Source organism: Molothrus aeneus, chromosome 1, assembly GCF_037042795.1.
Source record: "Molothrus aeneus isolate 106 chromosome 1, BPBGC_Maene_1.0, whole genome shotgun sequence".
Lineage (NCBI taxonomy): Eukaryota > Metazoa > Chordata > Aves > Passeriformes > Icteridae > Molothrus > Molothrus aeneus.
Window position 1 is genome coordinate 123,449,360 of NC_089646.1, and position 14,518 is coordinate 123,463,877.

Sequence of the window (14,518 nt, forward strand, 5' to 3'; positions counted from 1 at the left end):
CAAAATTATACCAAAGCTGGGATAGAGACACTAACAGTCAATGTCCTGCATGAGAGTGAAAATAATTAATACTGCAGTGACAGATTTTAAACATTAAAACATCTTATAATTTAGGGTATAGATAAATGCAACTAGAATTACTTTCTAAAACTTCCGAACATTACCCTTCAGTAGGATTAAATAAGATTTATTTCTTTTATTGCATTTATGATTTAACCAGTAGAATGAAGCCTTAGTGTGAGATCTGGGATTCTGTTACACTGAAGTCAGACAGAGCTTATGCTGGAGAATAAGATGTTGTGCTCTTTTGAATTGTTAGTGAAGCAATTTGCTGAGCAGTGTTGTGTGGGGTTATTTTTAAGGGCAATCTTTTAAATGGAATGCTAGGAAATCACTTTTTTATTTTCTCCTTGACAAATATTAAAGAGCCTACTCGCGTTATTTTGACCAGGTTAAATTCCAGGTTTTCCTGTAAGAAACATGTTCCTGCAGTTTGCAGTAAGGGAAGCTGTAACTTCAGTGGTTTTTTAGATATTACTTCAGTGTGCAACCTTCCATCTTTGCCCAGATTCTTGTAATTCTGGATTTTCCAGAGACGTAATAGAAGAGAGGCTTAACAGTAGAATTGCAATTCTATTGTGCAATATCAAGGCTGAATTATGTGTACCGAGTGATGGGGACACCGCTGCCTTCTGTGGGGGCCGCGGTCGTGCAGGGGCGCGCGGAGCGACCGCAGGGGGCGCTGTGCTGGGCGCGCAGTGCCGCCCGCGCCCGCCAGGTGGCGCTGGCGCAGCGCGGGCCGGGGCCGGGGGACCTCGGTCCAGGGAGGGAGCTCGGAATTACCCATCCATCGCCTGTAAACCTCGTGTGCAGCACCGCAGCAGCGGCAGCAGGCGGCACTATTACTGTGCATGGGCTGGAGTGGAACCCCAGCTTTGCATCCTCGCCTGTAAACCTCGTGTGCAGCACCGCAGCAGCGGCAGCAGGCACTATTACGGTGTACGGGCAGGAGTGGAACCCCAGCTTTGAATCCTCGCCTGTAAACCTCGTGTGCAGCACTGCAGCAGCAGCAGGCACTATTACTGTGTACGGGCAGGAGTAGAACCCTAACTATGAATCCTCTCCTGTAAACCTCGTGTGCAGCACTGCAGCAGCAGCAGGCACTATTACAGTGTATGGGCAGGGGTGGAACCCTAACTATGAATCCTTGCCTGTAAACGTTGTGTGCAGCACCGCAGCAGCAGCAGCAGGCACTTTTACTGTACATGGGCTGGAGTGGAACCCCAGCTTTGAATCCTCGCCTGTAAACCTCATGTGCAGCACTGCAGCAGCAGCAGGCACTTTTACTGTGTATGGGCAGAAGTGGAACCCTAGCTTATGACCTCAGTTATTTTATTTTAAGTCATTTTCACTGTGCAGTGTCCTTTTTGTTTTAATTTGAATTCTCCCCTTCTGCTCCCCAAGTAAAGGACTACTGAGAGAACATAGCACAGTTTCATCAACATAAGCTATCTTAGAGTCAGTCAGGCTTACTTTGTACGTGTACATCAGGATGTGTCAGCTGAGTTCTGCTGTGAGTTTTCTTTTTCTGCCTGAACAGAGTAAGGACACAGACAGTCCTTCCAGTATGAATAAAAGTGTTGCATAAGGGCATAATTTCTGAGTCATACAGAAGCAAGTGAGGAGTAGCATGTGACTGTTGTAGTCAGTAGGAAAATCTTCATTCATTTGGGTGAAAATAGGTTTTTATCCTTTTGATATTGAAGAACTGAAAAAAGGAAAATTAATTCTATATAAGTTATCTGTCATTAAAATTTGATATCATGTTATGAAGCAACATTTGATATGCATTTTTTACAGTATACAGGTTAGTGGTGTCTTACATTTCTTGAGGTATATTGCTGTCAGAAGTAATCAGATGTTCAGGATTAAAAATTGGGTAGGTTCTTCCTAACCTAAGGGTAAGCAAACAGGTGAACCCCACAGCCACATGCAAACTGTTTTGCCCATCAGAACCTGACACCATTAGCGGCCAGACGGGGATCTTTTGTGTTTCATTTGTGAACAGTTATGTTTGTTTATTTGTTTTTTTAATGGGACTTGGAAATTAATTTTTAATTTTTGTTTTATTTTGGGGATGAAACATACATTTTAATGTTAATGTTCCCCTCCTGGGAATCATGTCTGCTAGTGACACATCCACTACTGTCTTACAGCTGAAATACAATATGAACAGCACACCAGATCAATAACAGTAAATTTTAAATTCCACTTACATGTTTACCATAAAGCATTTGTAACCTTTAAAAACATTATCTTTTTAAAGCAGTTTGATCCTTTTATGAAGACCATAACTTACAGAGTTTTGTTCAATGAAATCAAGATATGTAAGTAACTGTCTTCAAGATCTTTGCACTTCAAAATATTCTTGTAGTCATGGGGTTTTTTCATCAGAATGTGAAAGGGCTTTCAACTTAGGGTTTTTGGTTTTGTTAAGGTGTGAAAGAATACTGTAGTGCTTTGTTTTGACAGTATTATGATGCCTTCTAGGATATTTCTTTGATGTCCTACTCAGTATATGCCTGGAGTTCACCGATTACGCTGATAATTTGTTAAAGTTCAAAAATAACTAAGAAAATCCTGTTAGGTTGGAGTATGTGTCTTACAGTGTCAAAGACCTCAGTCTTGCTTCTCAGTTTCTTGGGAGTATGTAAAGAGAATATATGAGGTCAAACAGGAGTTAATTAGTTTGAACTAGAACATCTGTTTGGGAGGCTATTTGTAGGTTTTACTTTATGATGATAAGATGATAAAAATGGCAAATTTAACTTGAAGGTCTGATTTTCTAATCTAAGTTGTGATTTCTGAAAAGCTGCAGTGTTCCTTATGATGATGTGAGGGATTTTTTTTATTATTTTGTTGGTTGCCTTTAATAAAAATGTTTTTAAAATTAGATTTTTGATTTATTCTTTTTTGGTTTGGAAATGTTATCCATAATACTAAAAAAAAAAATTAAAGTATTGGCTGTGTATATAGTACTATCTATTTTGAATGGGGTTTTTGTTGTTAAAACAAAGCTGAGTTTCTTTCAGGCTGTCCTCTATTCTGTCTTTACAAATAAAAAAACAAAAGGAAAAAGAAAAAAATTTTTCATCTTGCTAATTCTAGAGTTGCACATATATATCTGTTAAACATTTCTAATGTTTAAATTTATTATGACTTGTAATTATGAGCCCTCTTTTCTAGATGTGTTGTATGACATCATGAAAGCTGTTCTTAAAAGAAACCAAATGTGAATATATTGTGCAGAGTTTGAGAATAACTGGCATTAGTGTTTTGTTTGATAAAGAATTTTAAAAAATGTATTGGAAACCTAATCCAAAGTCTATGAAATCCATTCCTCATCAAAATGAGGAAATCCTTTTGTTTGCTGGATAATTAAAGTCTGATTTGTGCTTTTTTTTTTAAGTCAGTGGGATTTCTTTGGTAATATAAGTATTGAATTGTGAGTATTTTTAGTTTCTTTTTTTTTTTGCATAACTTGAATAGCAATATAGCACTGTCCTTATGAGCACCCCTTTATATATTTTAATAGTAAGATGGACAAGCTAGGCCCACCACTGTGAACTGGAAGAAATGTGCAAAGGTTTCAAAGGTTTTATGATGCTAATACAAAAACAGACAGTACCATCAAAAGGCCAGATGAGTTGTTGCCTGTAAAGAAGTGAGTATTCCAAATCAGTGTGTTTTATCTATTCTGCAAAAAAGTTTCTCCTGAGGAGAAAAGTGTGTCCTTGATGAACACCAGCTTCCCAGTATGTCTTCCATATAAATGCTGTGGGAGAAGAGTAGATGATATCATTAGTATAAGAGTGAGGTAAACAGCTTCATAGAACAGGGAACATGAAGGTTTCCCTCAGATTTGATTTCTTCTCTCAGTGCTTGATTACAGATTAAAAGTAATGAGTTTGAGTCTTGATTGCAGATTAAAAGTAATGAACTGGTGCCTTTCTAAACCCGAGATAAAACTGATTTGCATGATGCAAAGCTGAAGTAAGCATTTATGCCTGATAACTATACTGGTTTTTGACAAAGTAAAATTGTAATTTTATTCTCTTAAGGTCAAATATTTCTCTAACTCCTACATCTGTAAGGTAGCTGTGATGGTCCAAAAATATGAGGGAGGCAGACTTTGTAATGAAAGGTAAAGTCTTTGGTTAAGTCCAACTTACCTCATATAAAATTTCTGGATATTCAGAAGTCTTTATAAGATCTAAGTTTGGAAGGAAGGTTATTCCAATTATTCTAACCTTTTAGAAAGGAAATAGATACTAAATTGTAGTTAAGCCTTTGTCATATTTTGGAAGATGCCAAATTCAAATAGGCTGCATTTTAATTTTCTAAAAGAGAAATAAGTAATTAATTATAAGGCTCATACATGGAATGTATTGCTTTACATAGTAGAAATGTGTCTGAATCTCTTAATGCTGTAACCAAAGCTGTAGTATCTTTGAGACAGGGACTTTGGTTTTGACTAATCACAAGCAATGAAAGGAATGGGAGCTCTTTTTAAACAAACAGAATTTCTTTGTTTTTATTTGCTCCTTTGCATGTTTGGTTAGAGTTATAAATCCTGTGAACCATCAAAAATTAGATCAGTTTTTCATTTTGTAATACATTATTAAGATGTTGAAAATTTAGCTTGGTGGATTACTACAATTGCTTAAAACAGGCTCGATCCATAGAGCAGTGATTTGATTTTTCTTCTCGAGAAAAACTCTTTAAAAGTTATAGGCACTTCTTCTGCTCTTCATACAATCCTGTTGTTACTCAAGTATCTACTTAGTTCAAGAATTGAATCTGCCTTACTGGCAGTAAGTTATTCAATATATTGCATGTCAACAGCATTCAGCAAGTGTGAATAGCTCCTAAACTTTCTTAAATTGAGCATAGCAGTGTGGATGGTTGCAGTTTTTGGCAAAGCTTTCTGGACTTTGGGACGCATGCCATTAGTCAGCAGAAAGTTATTTATGACTTTGCATAGAACTATGAGTTGTTGAGGTAACAGTGACAGCTGTCAAGGATATCTGAAAACACTCTGTCGAAGAAGCAAGATTTATATATCAGTGTTTTATTATAGAATTCAACCAAATCATAAATGCATGCGTAGAAAAAGACAGGCTTCTTTTAGAAATTGTTTTCAGATTTTTATTTTGCAAGCAGTGGTAATTCAACTAGATGTGGAACATGAGCTGCTTTAGGAAGAAAAGTCACTTTCAATCTTAGTTCTTTTAAAATAGAAAGTGGATAATAAATTTCTGTAGAGTATGTCTAGATTTTAAGAATTCCAGCAGATGTTTGTACACAGCCTCATCTGCTGTCAGGCTCTTGTTCATACTTCATGTGATACAGTGTAGAGCAGGGATTTATATAGCTTTTCAAAAACAAAACACAAAAGCCAACCAAACAGGAAAAGCAACAGAAGTGGACAAGGATATAGAGAAGGCAGAGATCAGGCAGATCAGAAGAAACCAAACTGTGGTAGGACAAGTTGAAATAACGAAAAATACCTGACTTTGTTGGAAGTCATCTGTCTCTAGAGATCAGATTGCTAATTAAGGATGCAATTTCAAGATTTGTCACCAAACATACATGAAACCTGATGCTAATTGTGTGTCTAGATTTAGGCTGAGTAAAGTTGTAGACAGTGGCAGCCTACTCCTTGTGTTCATTTGCTCATCAAAAATGTCAGAAATCACAGAATCAGTAAGGCTGGAAGGGAAGTTTCTGATCTGAAAACATATTTTAAGTTTCTTCTATCTTTTTAGAAAAGTAGTTGTGGAAAAAGACTGCAGAAACATACAGAAACCTGGTTTTATACATCTTGGAATGAAGATGTCCTGATAAACCTTTAATGAGTCATGTTTTATGTGTTCATGTGACTTTGCCTCCTTTTTATCCAGGGTGGACTCTGCACTTTGAATGTGGCTTTTCAGTATTTCAATGTCCTCCCTCCCCAGCTCAGTTAGTGGCCTGAATGTTGTATTAATACACTGATTTCTCTGAAATTTATTTAGTATACACCTAGTACAAAAGCACCATGTGAATTTTCAAAGTACTTAGTGAGATAAGGGTGTTTGATACAGTTGAATACAGGGAAGAATAGTGGACTGGTTTTCACATCAATTTATTTCAAACCTCCAAGACTCGTAACATGATGTTCACAACTGGTTCAAAGTACGCTCTGAAGAGACTTCAATTTAAGAAATTATTGTTGTTAGTTTTGGAAAAGTAGCATGTTGGTCCCAAGGTGAAAATGCAAAGAAAACTGAGTCAGCAATAATTTTGAATTTTTGTTTTTAATTACTTTAGGCTGTCTAAACAGGAATTGAGACACAATTCTATTCTTAGCTTAATTGTGTGATCATCCCTGATCCATGATGATCCCATAATGTTTCTGTGTGTGCAGCTGATTTTTTCTTTATATGCTTTTCTGTCTTCCATAACAGGTAAAGTAACAGTCCAGTATGTTCTTTCTACTATGGAGCTCTAATGAGTTTTACTCAATTTTAAGCAAAGGTCTCTCTTCACTGTATAATGAGATGGGGAAAATAGCACAAAATGAGTATTTAAAATCTGTACATCATAGCAGTGTAATTTAGGTTACATTTAGAACTTTTGTTCTAGAATTCTGTAACTTCTGAAACACTGACATAACTTTACTAAGTTTAATTCTGATATAGCTGATGTAGTGCTTTTCAGTCTGCACAGTATTTTTTTTTCAATTAAGTCCATCTTTAGAATCTCCTTGCAAAATAAGGGGCCAGACAGGGAAACTAATGGAGAAGGTTAGTGTTCTGCCCAGTGATCCATAATCTTTGATTATTCCACTCTACCTGTTGCAAGTAGAAGCCATTATTGTTAAACTTGAATGCTTTAGTTAGATATAATTTCAATTTAAATAATCTTGCAATTAGTTGCTGATTTCCACCTTTGTGCTTAATTATTTTATCACTTCTCCAGTGGTTGAAGTTATAGAAGGAGCTGAAAAGCCATCTTTATTCCATGTGCATGACATGAAGGGAGAAATGTTTTATGCAGCATGTCTATAATTAAGGAGTTATTACATGTTCCTTAGTTGTGTCAGTGTTGCATTTGAAGTTACTGGAGTTGAATGCATTTCCTTATATGTGGTTTGAAAACCAAACCAAGACCAGACAGTTTATAATTCTTAAAGGAGCAGTTAGGTTTATCTGAAGGGACCACATGGCCTCTCGGTGACTAAATTTTTTTTTATGGAGTCTTGTTTTAATTTTTTTTAATGTCTTGGAGTGAGTCCCAAATTAAATTTTATTTATGCATTGGTGTTCAAGAATGAGAACAGAAAAAATTGGTCATGCACAAGATGTCATAGTCTGAAAACTTGCCAAAGAAGAAGAAATCCCAGTGAATTGTAGTTCTTTTGAGCAATGATGAAAACTTCTGTCCTTGATCACTAATGATAAAATGATGCCCCTCCCAATTTATTTTTCTTGGAGCTCCTCAGATTTTTCAGGGTATTCTGATGTTTCTATACTCATCAAAACCAGCAGCAAGATATTCTCAGTGATTGGGATGTGCTGGTCATTGTATACTGACTTCTCATAATACTCATAAGTCCTGAGGGGAGCAGTTTCCATATCTATGTGGTCATACTATTTATCCGAACTTCATGAACACTGTGACAGTTTAGAAAAAATTGAGGCCCTAATGCCCACCTGGATATACTTTCTTTCTTCTGCTATTTATATTCATAAATATAATTGTTCTTTGAAGAAAAATGATTTACATCATTATCTAAGAAGGAAAATTCTTGTTCACTCACTTCATATTGGTCAAAAAGTATTGAAAATATGGTATCATTTCTACAGATCTTAAATTATTAAAACCTGCAGTCATCTGCTCTCTATTTTCCTAAAACCCTGCCAGTCCTAAAAAGTGACTTAAAATTTGTCAAAGTAGATATTAGAATGTACTGAGCAACCAATAATGCAGGATCTACCTGTTAGGAAGTGAGACATGTGAACAGGAAGCTCCCCTGTCCGCTGTTGGTAGGAAATGAGTTATTTTTCATACAGTTAACCAGTGTGTAGATTGATGCACTTTTATATGTGTGTATATATATACATATATATTTGAAAATGCATATTCTTGTATGTATTTCTCTCTGTGTGTATAAAGCATCAGATATTTCTTCTATTTTAGAGGCGCAACAAAAACCCGGACATCAACCCCTCCTGGTGTGGCAAGAGCCATGAGCACGGGTGCTTTGACAAACAGAAGGAAAACTAGCAATTCAGACATTCACTTAAGGTAGCTTTTAACTTTGTGGATTTTGTCATTAATAGAGCCTTCATTAAAGGGGATTACCTACCACAAAAGAAGTTAGGGAATGTATTATTCTCTGCAGTTAATACATGATCAATGTTATTTGGCTTGTATAAGGTGCTCAATATATTTTGCATGTTTATCATCTGACAACACACCTTTGTCATCAGCTGTCTCAGATGTGCACAGAAGACCCTGTTGGAAATGTGAAAAACTGCTTGGAAGCTGTTGAAAAAATAACCAAATTTTATTTCAGTAGAAACTTAATTAAATCTCCATGCTAAGCACACAAATTGTCTTGCCCTTTCAAAGGGTAGGATGAAAATTGTGTTGCTGTTTTAGCCTTCCTTTTTTGACAAGCTAAGTTTTAAGTTTTCAAACACTCCATTTAATCTAAGTAGTCAATGAAATATTTGATCCTGTTCCTCAAACTCTGGTGGTTTTTTATTTTCTAGTAGGGAAGGTGGGTATCTGGAGATATGTGTGGGAGCCTGGGTAGCATTGTATATAAAATATACCACTCTATATAGGAAATGAAGGTATTAAAATGACAGTAACAATAACTATATTCATTGCAAAGATTATACTAATTTTACATTGTTATACTGAACTGACTTACAGAGAATGTTCTTCATCTGGGAATTTTCAGGTCTGATGGGAAAACTGGGTATGACAATGGAGACTACCCATCCTCAGTGAATGGAGGAAGTGCAAAAAGCAGCGAAGGAATTTCACCTGTACAGTTGTCCAAGTTCTGCCATGAATGTGGAACAAAGTATCCAGTGGAATGGGCGAAGTTCTGCTGTGAGTGTGGAATTCGAAGAATGGTTGTGTGAACACATTCTTTAAAGCAGAAAGAAAACAAGAAATTGGAACATCTGCTATGTACTGTGCATGGAAAACTTGAGTACTCCATCCAGTTAGACTTCATGCTGCAAAAGTCAAAACATCACTTTGTAATTTTCTGAGTGCAATCTTCTGGTTACACAGTTATTTATAAACAATGATATGTACTGTATATAAAATAGCAGCTACCTAAAACTGTGCCATTCAAGGAAATACTCTTTACTCTTTGTTGAAAATATCTAAAAGGAAGGTAAAAATGCTTTAAGTAACCTAGGTAGCAGAAGAGGTTCAATGCTATTTTTCTTTGTAAATCCTACTAGGCAAAGGATTTTTTGAATCTCTTGTGTAGGGTAATGCTTACCTATGGGGAACAAGCCATGAACAACTTGGGCTTCAAAAGTTTCTCTGTGGAGGCGTTTCCTTCATCTGTGACAGTAACTTAGATGCTGTGTTCTAAGTGAAAACAACATGAGGAACTCCTTATAAATTCCTAGATAAAAGTGTAAAAAGTTTAGATCTTTAAATTCTTTAAAAGTAATATGCTAATTGGACTTTCCAGTTGCTTCCTAGGATTTTTAAAGAATCAAAGTGTAAAGACTACCTGCGAATTCTCTTTGCATCTAAGAAGAAAGGCAAGATTTTCTTTTTGTGGCTTTCCATGTTCTGTTTTTCAGTAAAAACATGTTAATATTTTTATGTATGTATAAGGAAAAATATGGTATTAATTTTATTATTATTCATTTTATTAAGTTCCTTTTGTTTCAAAATACTTGTCTTCCTCCTCCTGTGCTCCACCATGCCTAGCATATCTAAAGATGTTGTGCTTTGTCCTGTTTCCTAAGGTCCTCCTAGTTTTTTTTTTTCTTTTCCCTCATTTCCTCAAGCAAAGTCAAAGTCTGTGCTTATCCTACCTAAATGTTGAACTCTTATTTTGAAAACAGCCTTCTTGATGTATCCAATACCAAAAGAAAAAAATAGTTATATAAAAAGGAATGCTATTAGAGTAGTAGATCTTGATGTAAGTAGTAAGTCTTTTTTATTCTTATTCCTGTGAAAATAGCACAGCTTATGCATGTGAATGCATAGGGGAGTAACTGTGCTTCACTGACTTTTTTTTTTTTGCAATTTTGTGTATTTCTGATCTCAAAACAGCAGTTTCTTCAAGTTAGTAATAGACTTCACATTAATCCATTGGGAAGAAAGGAGAGACTCAAAGTTGTTGGGTTTTTACTAAGTAAATTAGTAAGTTACACATTTACTAATAAAACCATTCAAAAGCCAAATCACTTAACTTGTATCTTAATGTTGTAATTTATTTTGTGAAGTTTTGCTTTGAAGTACTTGCACCATCTTCATTAGGCGTGACAGAACAATCTGAAATAGCTGTGCCTTTCCCACAGTAAATACATTTTTTGTCAAAAAACTGATACTTTCAGCTCACAAACACCATTAGTTTCAATTCATTTAATTTCTTTACAACTTAAATATAATGTAGTGTTCCATGGTAGTATTATGGTTGTTGCTTACCTTCTCAAAAATTGTGATTATCAATGGGGCCAATATGGACAAAAGCATGATGGAAGAAGAACATCTTCAAAGCAGATACCAGTCTAAGAGTGAGTGATTTAAGAGACTTGATGTAGTTATGTTGCAGGCCACAAGCTATTCATGTTTCAAAATTAGTTCAGTGAATGTCTTGCACTTTTTATACAATTTTTTAAAATAAATTGTCCTTCATTCTGTGTACTCTTTTCACAATTGGTGTAAACTGGCTACTGAGCATGATAGGATGGATGACTGGTAATGATACTTAGAGCTGACAAATCCTAGCCAGTTTATTTTCTAGGAGTTTAGATTCTAGGATCCATATTTGGCACATTCATGTCTGTATTTGGAAAAACTGGAATTCTGCATTCCTTCCATAGATAAGTTTGCTTTGCAAAACTTGCCCTGGACTTGGGCCATTGAGGTCTGCAGACTGACTCTCTGAGCTGAGAGTCCAACAGCAAAGATACCAGTCCAGAACAGGTTTGATTAGATAGTGAATCTACTTTTGCCTGATGAATTTGCAGTTGTTTCTGCTGGAAAATGCATTTTTCCATTTATTAAAAATGCTTTCTACAAAGGGAATGTTTGGTACAGCACTAAATACCTTTCAGATTTTCCAGGATTATTGTAACTGTAGGAAAAAACATATTGACTTATTTCTCTTTTGAATTGTAGGTGACAGGTCTTCTAATTTCAAATCAATACTCATACAGTTTACTGTATTTTCTGCTTTGTGAGCTGTTTGTGAGACTCTTTGCTTTCAATGCAGCATTTAGTAAATTACTTGAGTAGCTCATCATTTGTTTCATTTACACTTACGTGATTTATCATGAGGATTATATAGGGAATTAACCTGAGCAGAAAAAAAGTTTTTTAAGACTGATCTTTTTATCTGGCCCTACAAAGAAGGTCTATGAAACATAATTGACTATTGATAGTAACACTGGATAATGTGTGTGTGTTGTAATCCACAGTAAATACAAGCAGACAATGAAATTCCTTTTGACTGTGTAGTTTGGTGCTGTATAGTAAGACTTACAAGGCCAAATATGTTTTGTGTTTATCAACTGGTTTTTTTACTGAATGACATAGGTTTCTGAAGTCTGTGATGTTACAGACCCTAGCCTGTATTTCTCAAGGTATCAACACAGATCACTGTAATTCCATCTCAGTGGATGTTTGTACAAAACAGTGGATTGGTTTTCATAACATCCCCAAAGAACTGAATGTGGGAAACAAATTTGTTATATTTAAAGAAAAAAAAATTCAGGGAGTTGGACTGAATTTTCAATCTAGTATATTACATGTGTCAGGAAGTTCCCAAATTTAATTTATTGGTGATCTACATACAAACCCTCTTGCCCTAGTCTTCTCCACACCCTTATGCCTTGGTTTTCATGGGATGAAAAAACATGAACTATGCACTGTCTCTTTATAGTGAAATTTAGTGATGCAATCGTTGTGATGATTCCCATACCAATGTATAACCCTATGACAGATTGACTGTCTGCCATTTTATCTTCCTAATGTTCTTACTAATGTTCTTCCATTCTTTAAAGAAGGTGGGGGGGTAAAAGGTCAATGATAAAACAAGAAGAGGCTGGTTTTGGTGTTTGGCCTGAGGGAGTTTGCATTCCCATTCTACTTTTGTGATTTTCTCTTTTACAAAGGACCTCTCTGTGCCAGGAAGTAGTGCAAGATCATTGGAACTATGCTGATAAAAGTGCAATGGAGTTATGAAAAATGCTAGCTTCAATAGTAAAAACAGCATAGCATAAAGCTTAATTGCTATATGATGTACCTTACACAGGCTTATATTTATGCATGATGCCCACACCCTAGGTAGTTTCAGAACTGGAATCTCCAAATATACAGCAATTAAAATATGTATTTCTATGAATAATTAGTCTTAAACACCACTGCAGGGAGGTGGGCAAAGGGAAGTGCTTCACCCCCATTTCAGGTTATAACTATGAAATGAACATATAGGCAGAATTTTTCAAATTTGCCAAAGGGACTGGAGGGAGGGGGAAAGCTCCACCTGAGCATTCCCTGGCTGGGAGGGGGTCAGGCAGGGGCCGCTCTCCTCAGTGCTCCAGCTCTGAGCTTCTCTCGTGTGCAGCCACACGTCCCGTGCCTTCACAGGAGGGGAAGGCACAGGGTGTATTGTAACAGCTGACCCAGGCTTTATGCATCATGGAAGTGCTCTGTCATCTGCAAGGGACTGACTCCTAATTCAGAGCTGGTGCCTGAAATGCAGGGACAGCGTTTGCATGATGCCTGATTGCCGAGTCAGTGGGAGGAGGTATGACTGCAGTACTTTAAAGAAACAAGATATGTGCACACTGATGTAGACTGTGTAAACATATAAAACTGAATGGTATTGTCTATGTATTACAAAGGTCACAAGAAGTGCTAGTTTCCATCACATAGACTTTGTATATCTTCAAGGAACAAACCTGTTATGAGTGTTTTTAATCTTGGCTGAAGAAATTGTGTTTAGTAAGAGCACTTTTTTCAGTTTTATTTCTATCCAGCTTGACTAAGCTATGAATAGTTAAATGGGTTGTATGAGAAGGTGGAATTTTCATCTTTGGTAAAATTTGTTTCAGTGACTGGTGAAAATAGTTTAATTGCCTTTCAAGTACAGCTTATTCCAACTTGTGATTGTTTTGTTGCTGGTTGGTTTGGTTGTTTTTTTTCCATCTGCTAAGTAAGGTTTGAGTGACCTAATTGTGTTGTTGGAAGAAGTGTTAGGTAAAAGACTTCATTAGCTGAATTCAGTAGTTACTTGGTTGATATTTTCATTCCAGTATTCACAGTATAAGAGATTACTCTTGCATACTAGTTCATTTTTTGGTTTGTTTTGGGTTTGGTTTTTTGGTGTTACATCAGTCCAGAATAATACACGTTTCTGGAGGATCCTAATTAGTCCCATTCTACTTCATCTTGCCAGAAAACAGCTTCTTCATATTTTCTCTTAATAAGTGTTCATTCTTTACAAAAATTATATTTTCCCAATTTGAACATTTGAGTCAGCAAATCAAATACTCAGTTTAATATGGCTGAATACTGAACCCACATTCTAAACAGAAGTGCATGGTTTACCATAGTTCTATATTTCAGTTTGGCTTTCTGGCAGAACCATGAATGGATTTGGGTGGGATCTGTAAAGTGCTGAGTACAGTACAACTGTTACAAAACCTACTTTATATGATTGCTCTAACTCTTGGTGTTCATCCTTCATATGACACTTAATATGTTTCTCTTCATAAGTTTATTTATTAATGTTCTCTGTTTTTAAATGGCGTGTTCATTCATGTGTTGGACGTGATTAATTTTTTTGAGCATTGCATTTATTATGTTTGCCTTGCCCCTCAGTACATGGAATATTTGTTTGTGACCATCCAGTGAGGTGTTTTTTTTGCCAGAATTCCTTGGTTTGTTTGCCTCTTATTTTGTATATTATGTTTATTTTAAAGTGTCAGTTCTGTTTTAATTAATATATGTAAATCACCACCTAATGCTAATTTGGCACTTGTTAACAATAAAGCAAATATGCCAATAAAGCTTCTTGTGATGTGCAATTTTTTGTAGTCAAATGTAAAATAATCTTATATAACATAGCATACAGGTAGGTAATATAATTTCAGTCTTATTAATATTGTGATGTCTGATCTCAGGTACACAAAGAATAGGGTTTTTTAATTGGGTGAGATGAGATTTGGATTCCTAAGTCACCTTGAAAAACATACCA

The 14,518-nt window shown here is 35.9% G+C and overlaps 1 protein-coding gene across 1 annotated transcript in view; it reads left to right on the forward strand.

Moving 5' to 3' along the window:
• ZC2HC1A (zinc finger C2HC-type containing 1A) overlaps positions 1 to 14,330 on the forward strand; it is a 34,817-nt gene extending 20,487 nt beyond the window's left edge. Inside the window, exons 8-9 of the mRNA XM_066564117.1 lie at positions 8,245 to 8,352; positions 9,017 to 14,330. Coding sequence (XP_066420214.1) covers positions 8,245 to 8,352; positions 9,017 to 9,203 — 295 coding nt within the window. The 3' untranslated portion in view covers positions 9,204 to 14,330. The remainder of the gene's footprint in view (positions 1 to 8,244; positions 8,353 to 9,016) is intronic.
• Positions 14,331 to 14,518: the final 188 nt, after the last annotated feature.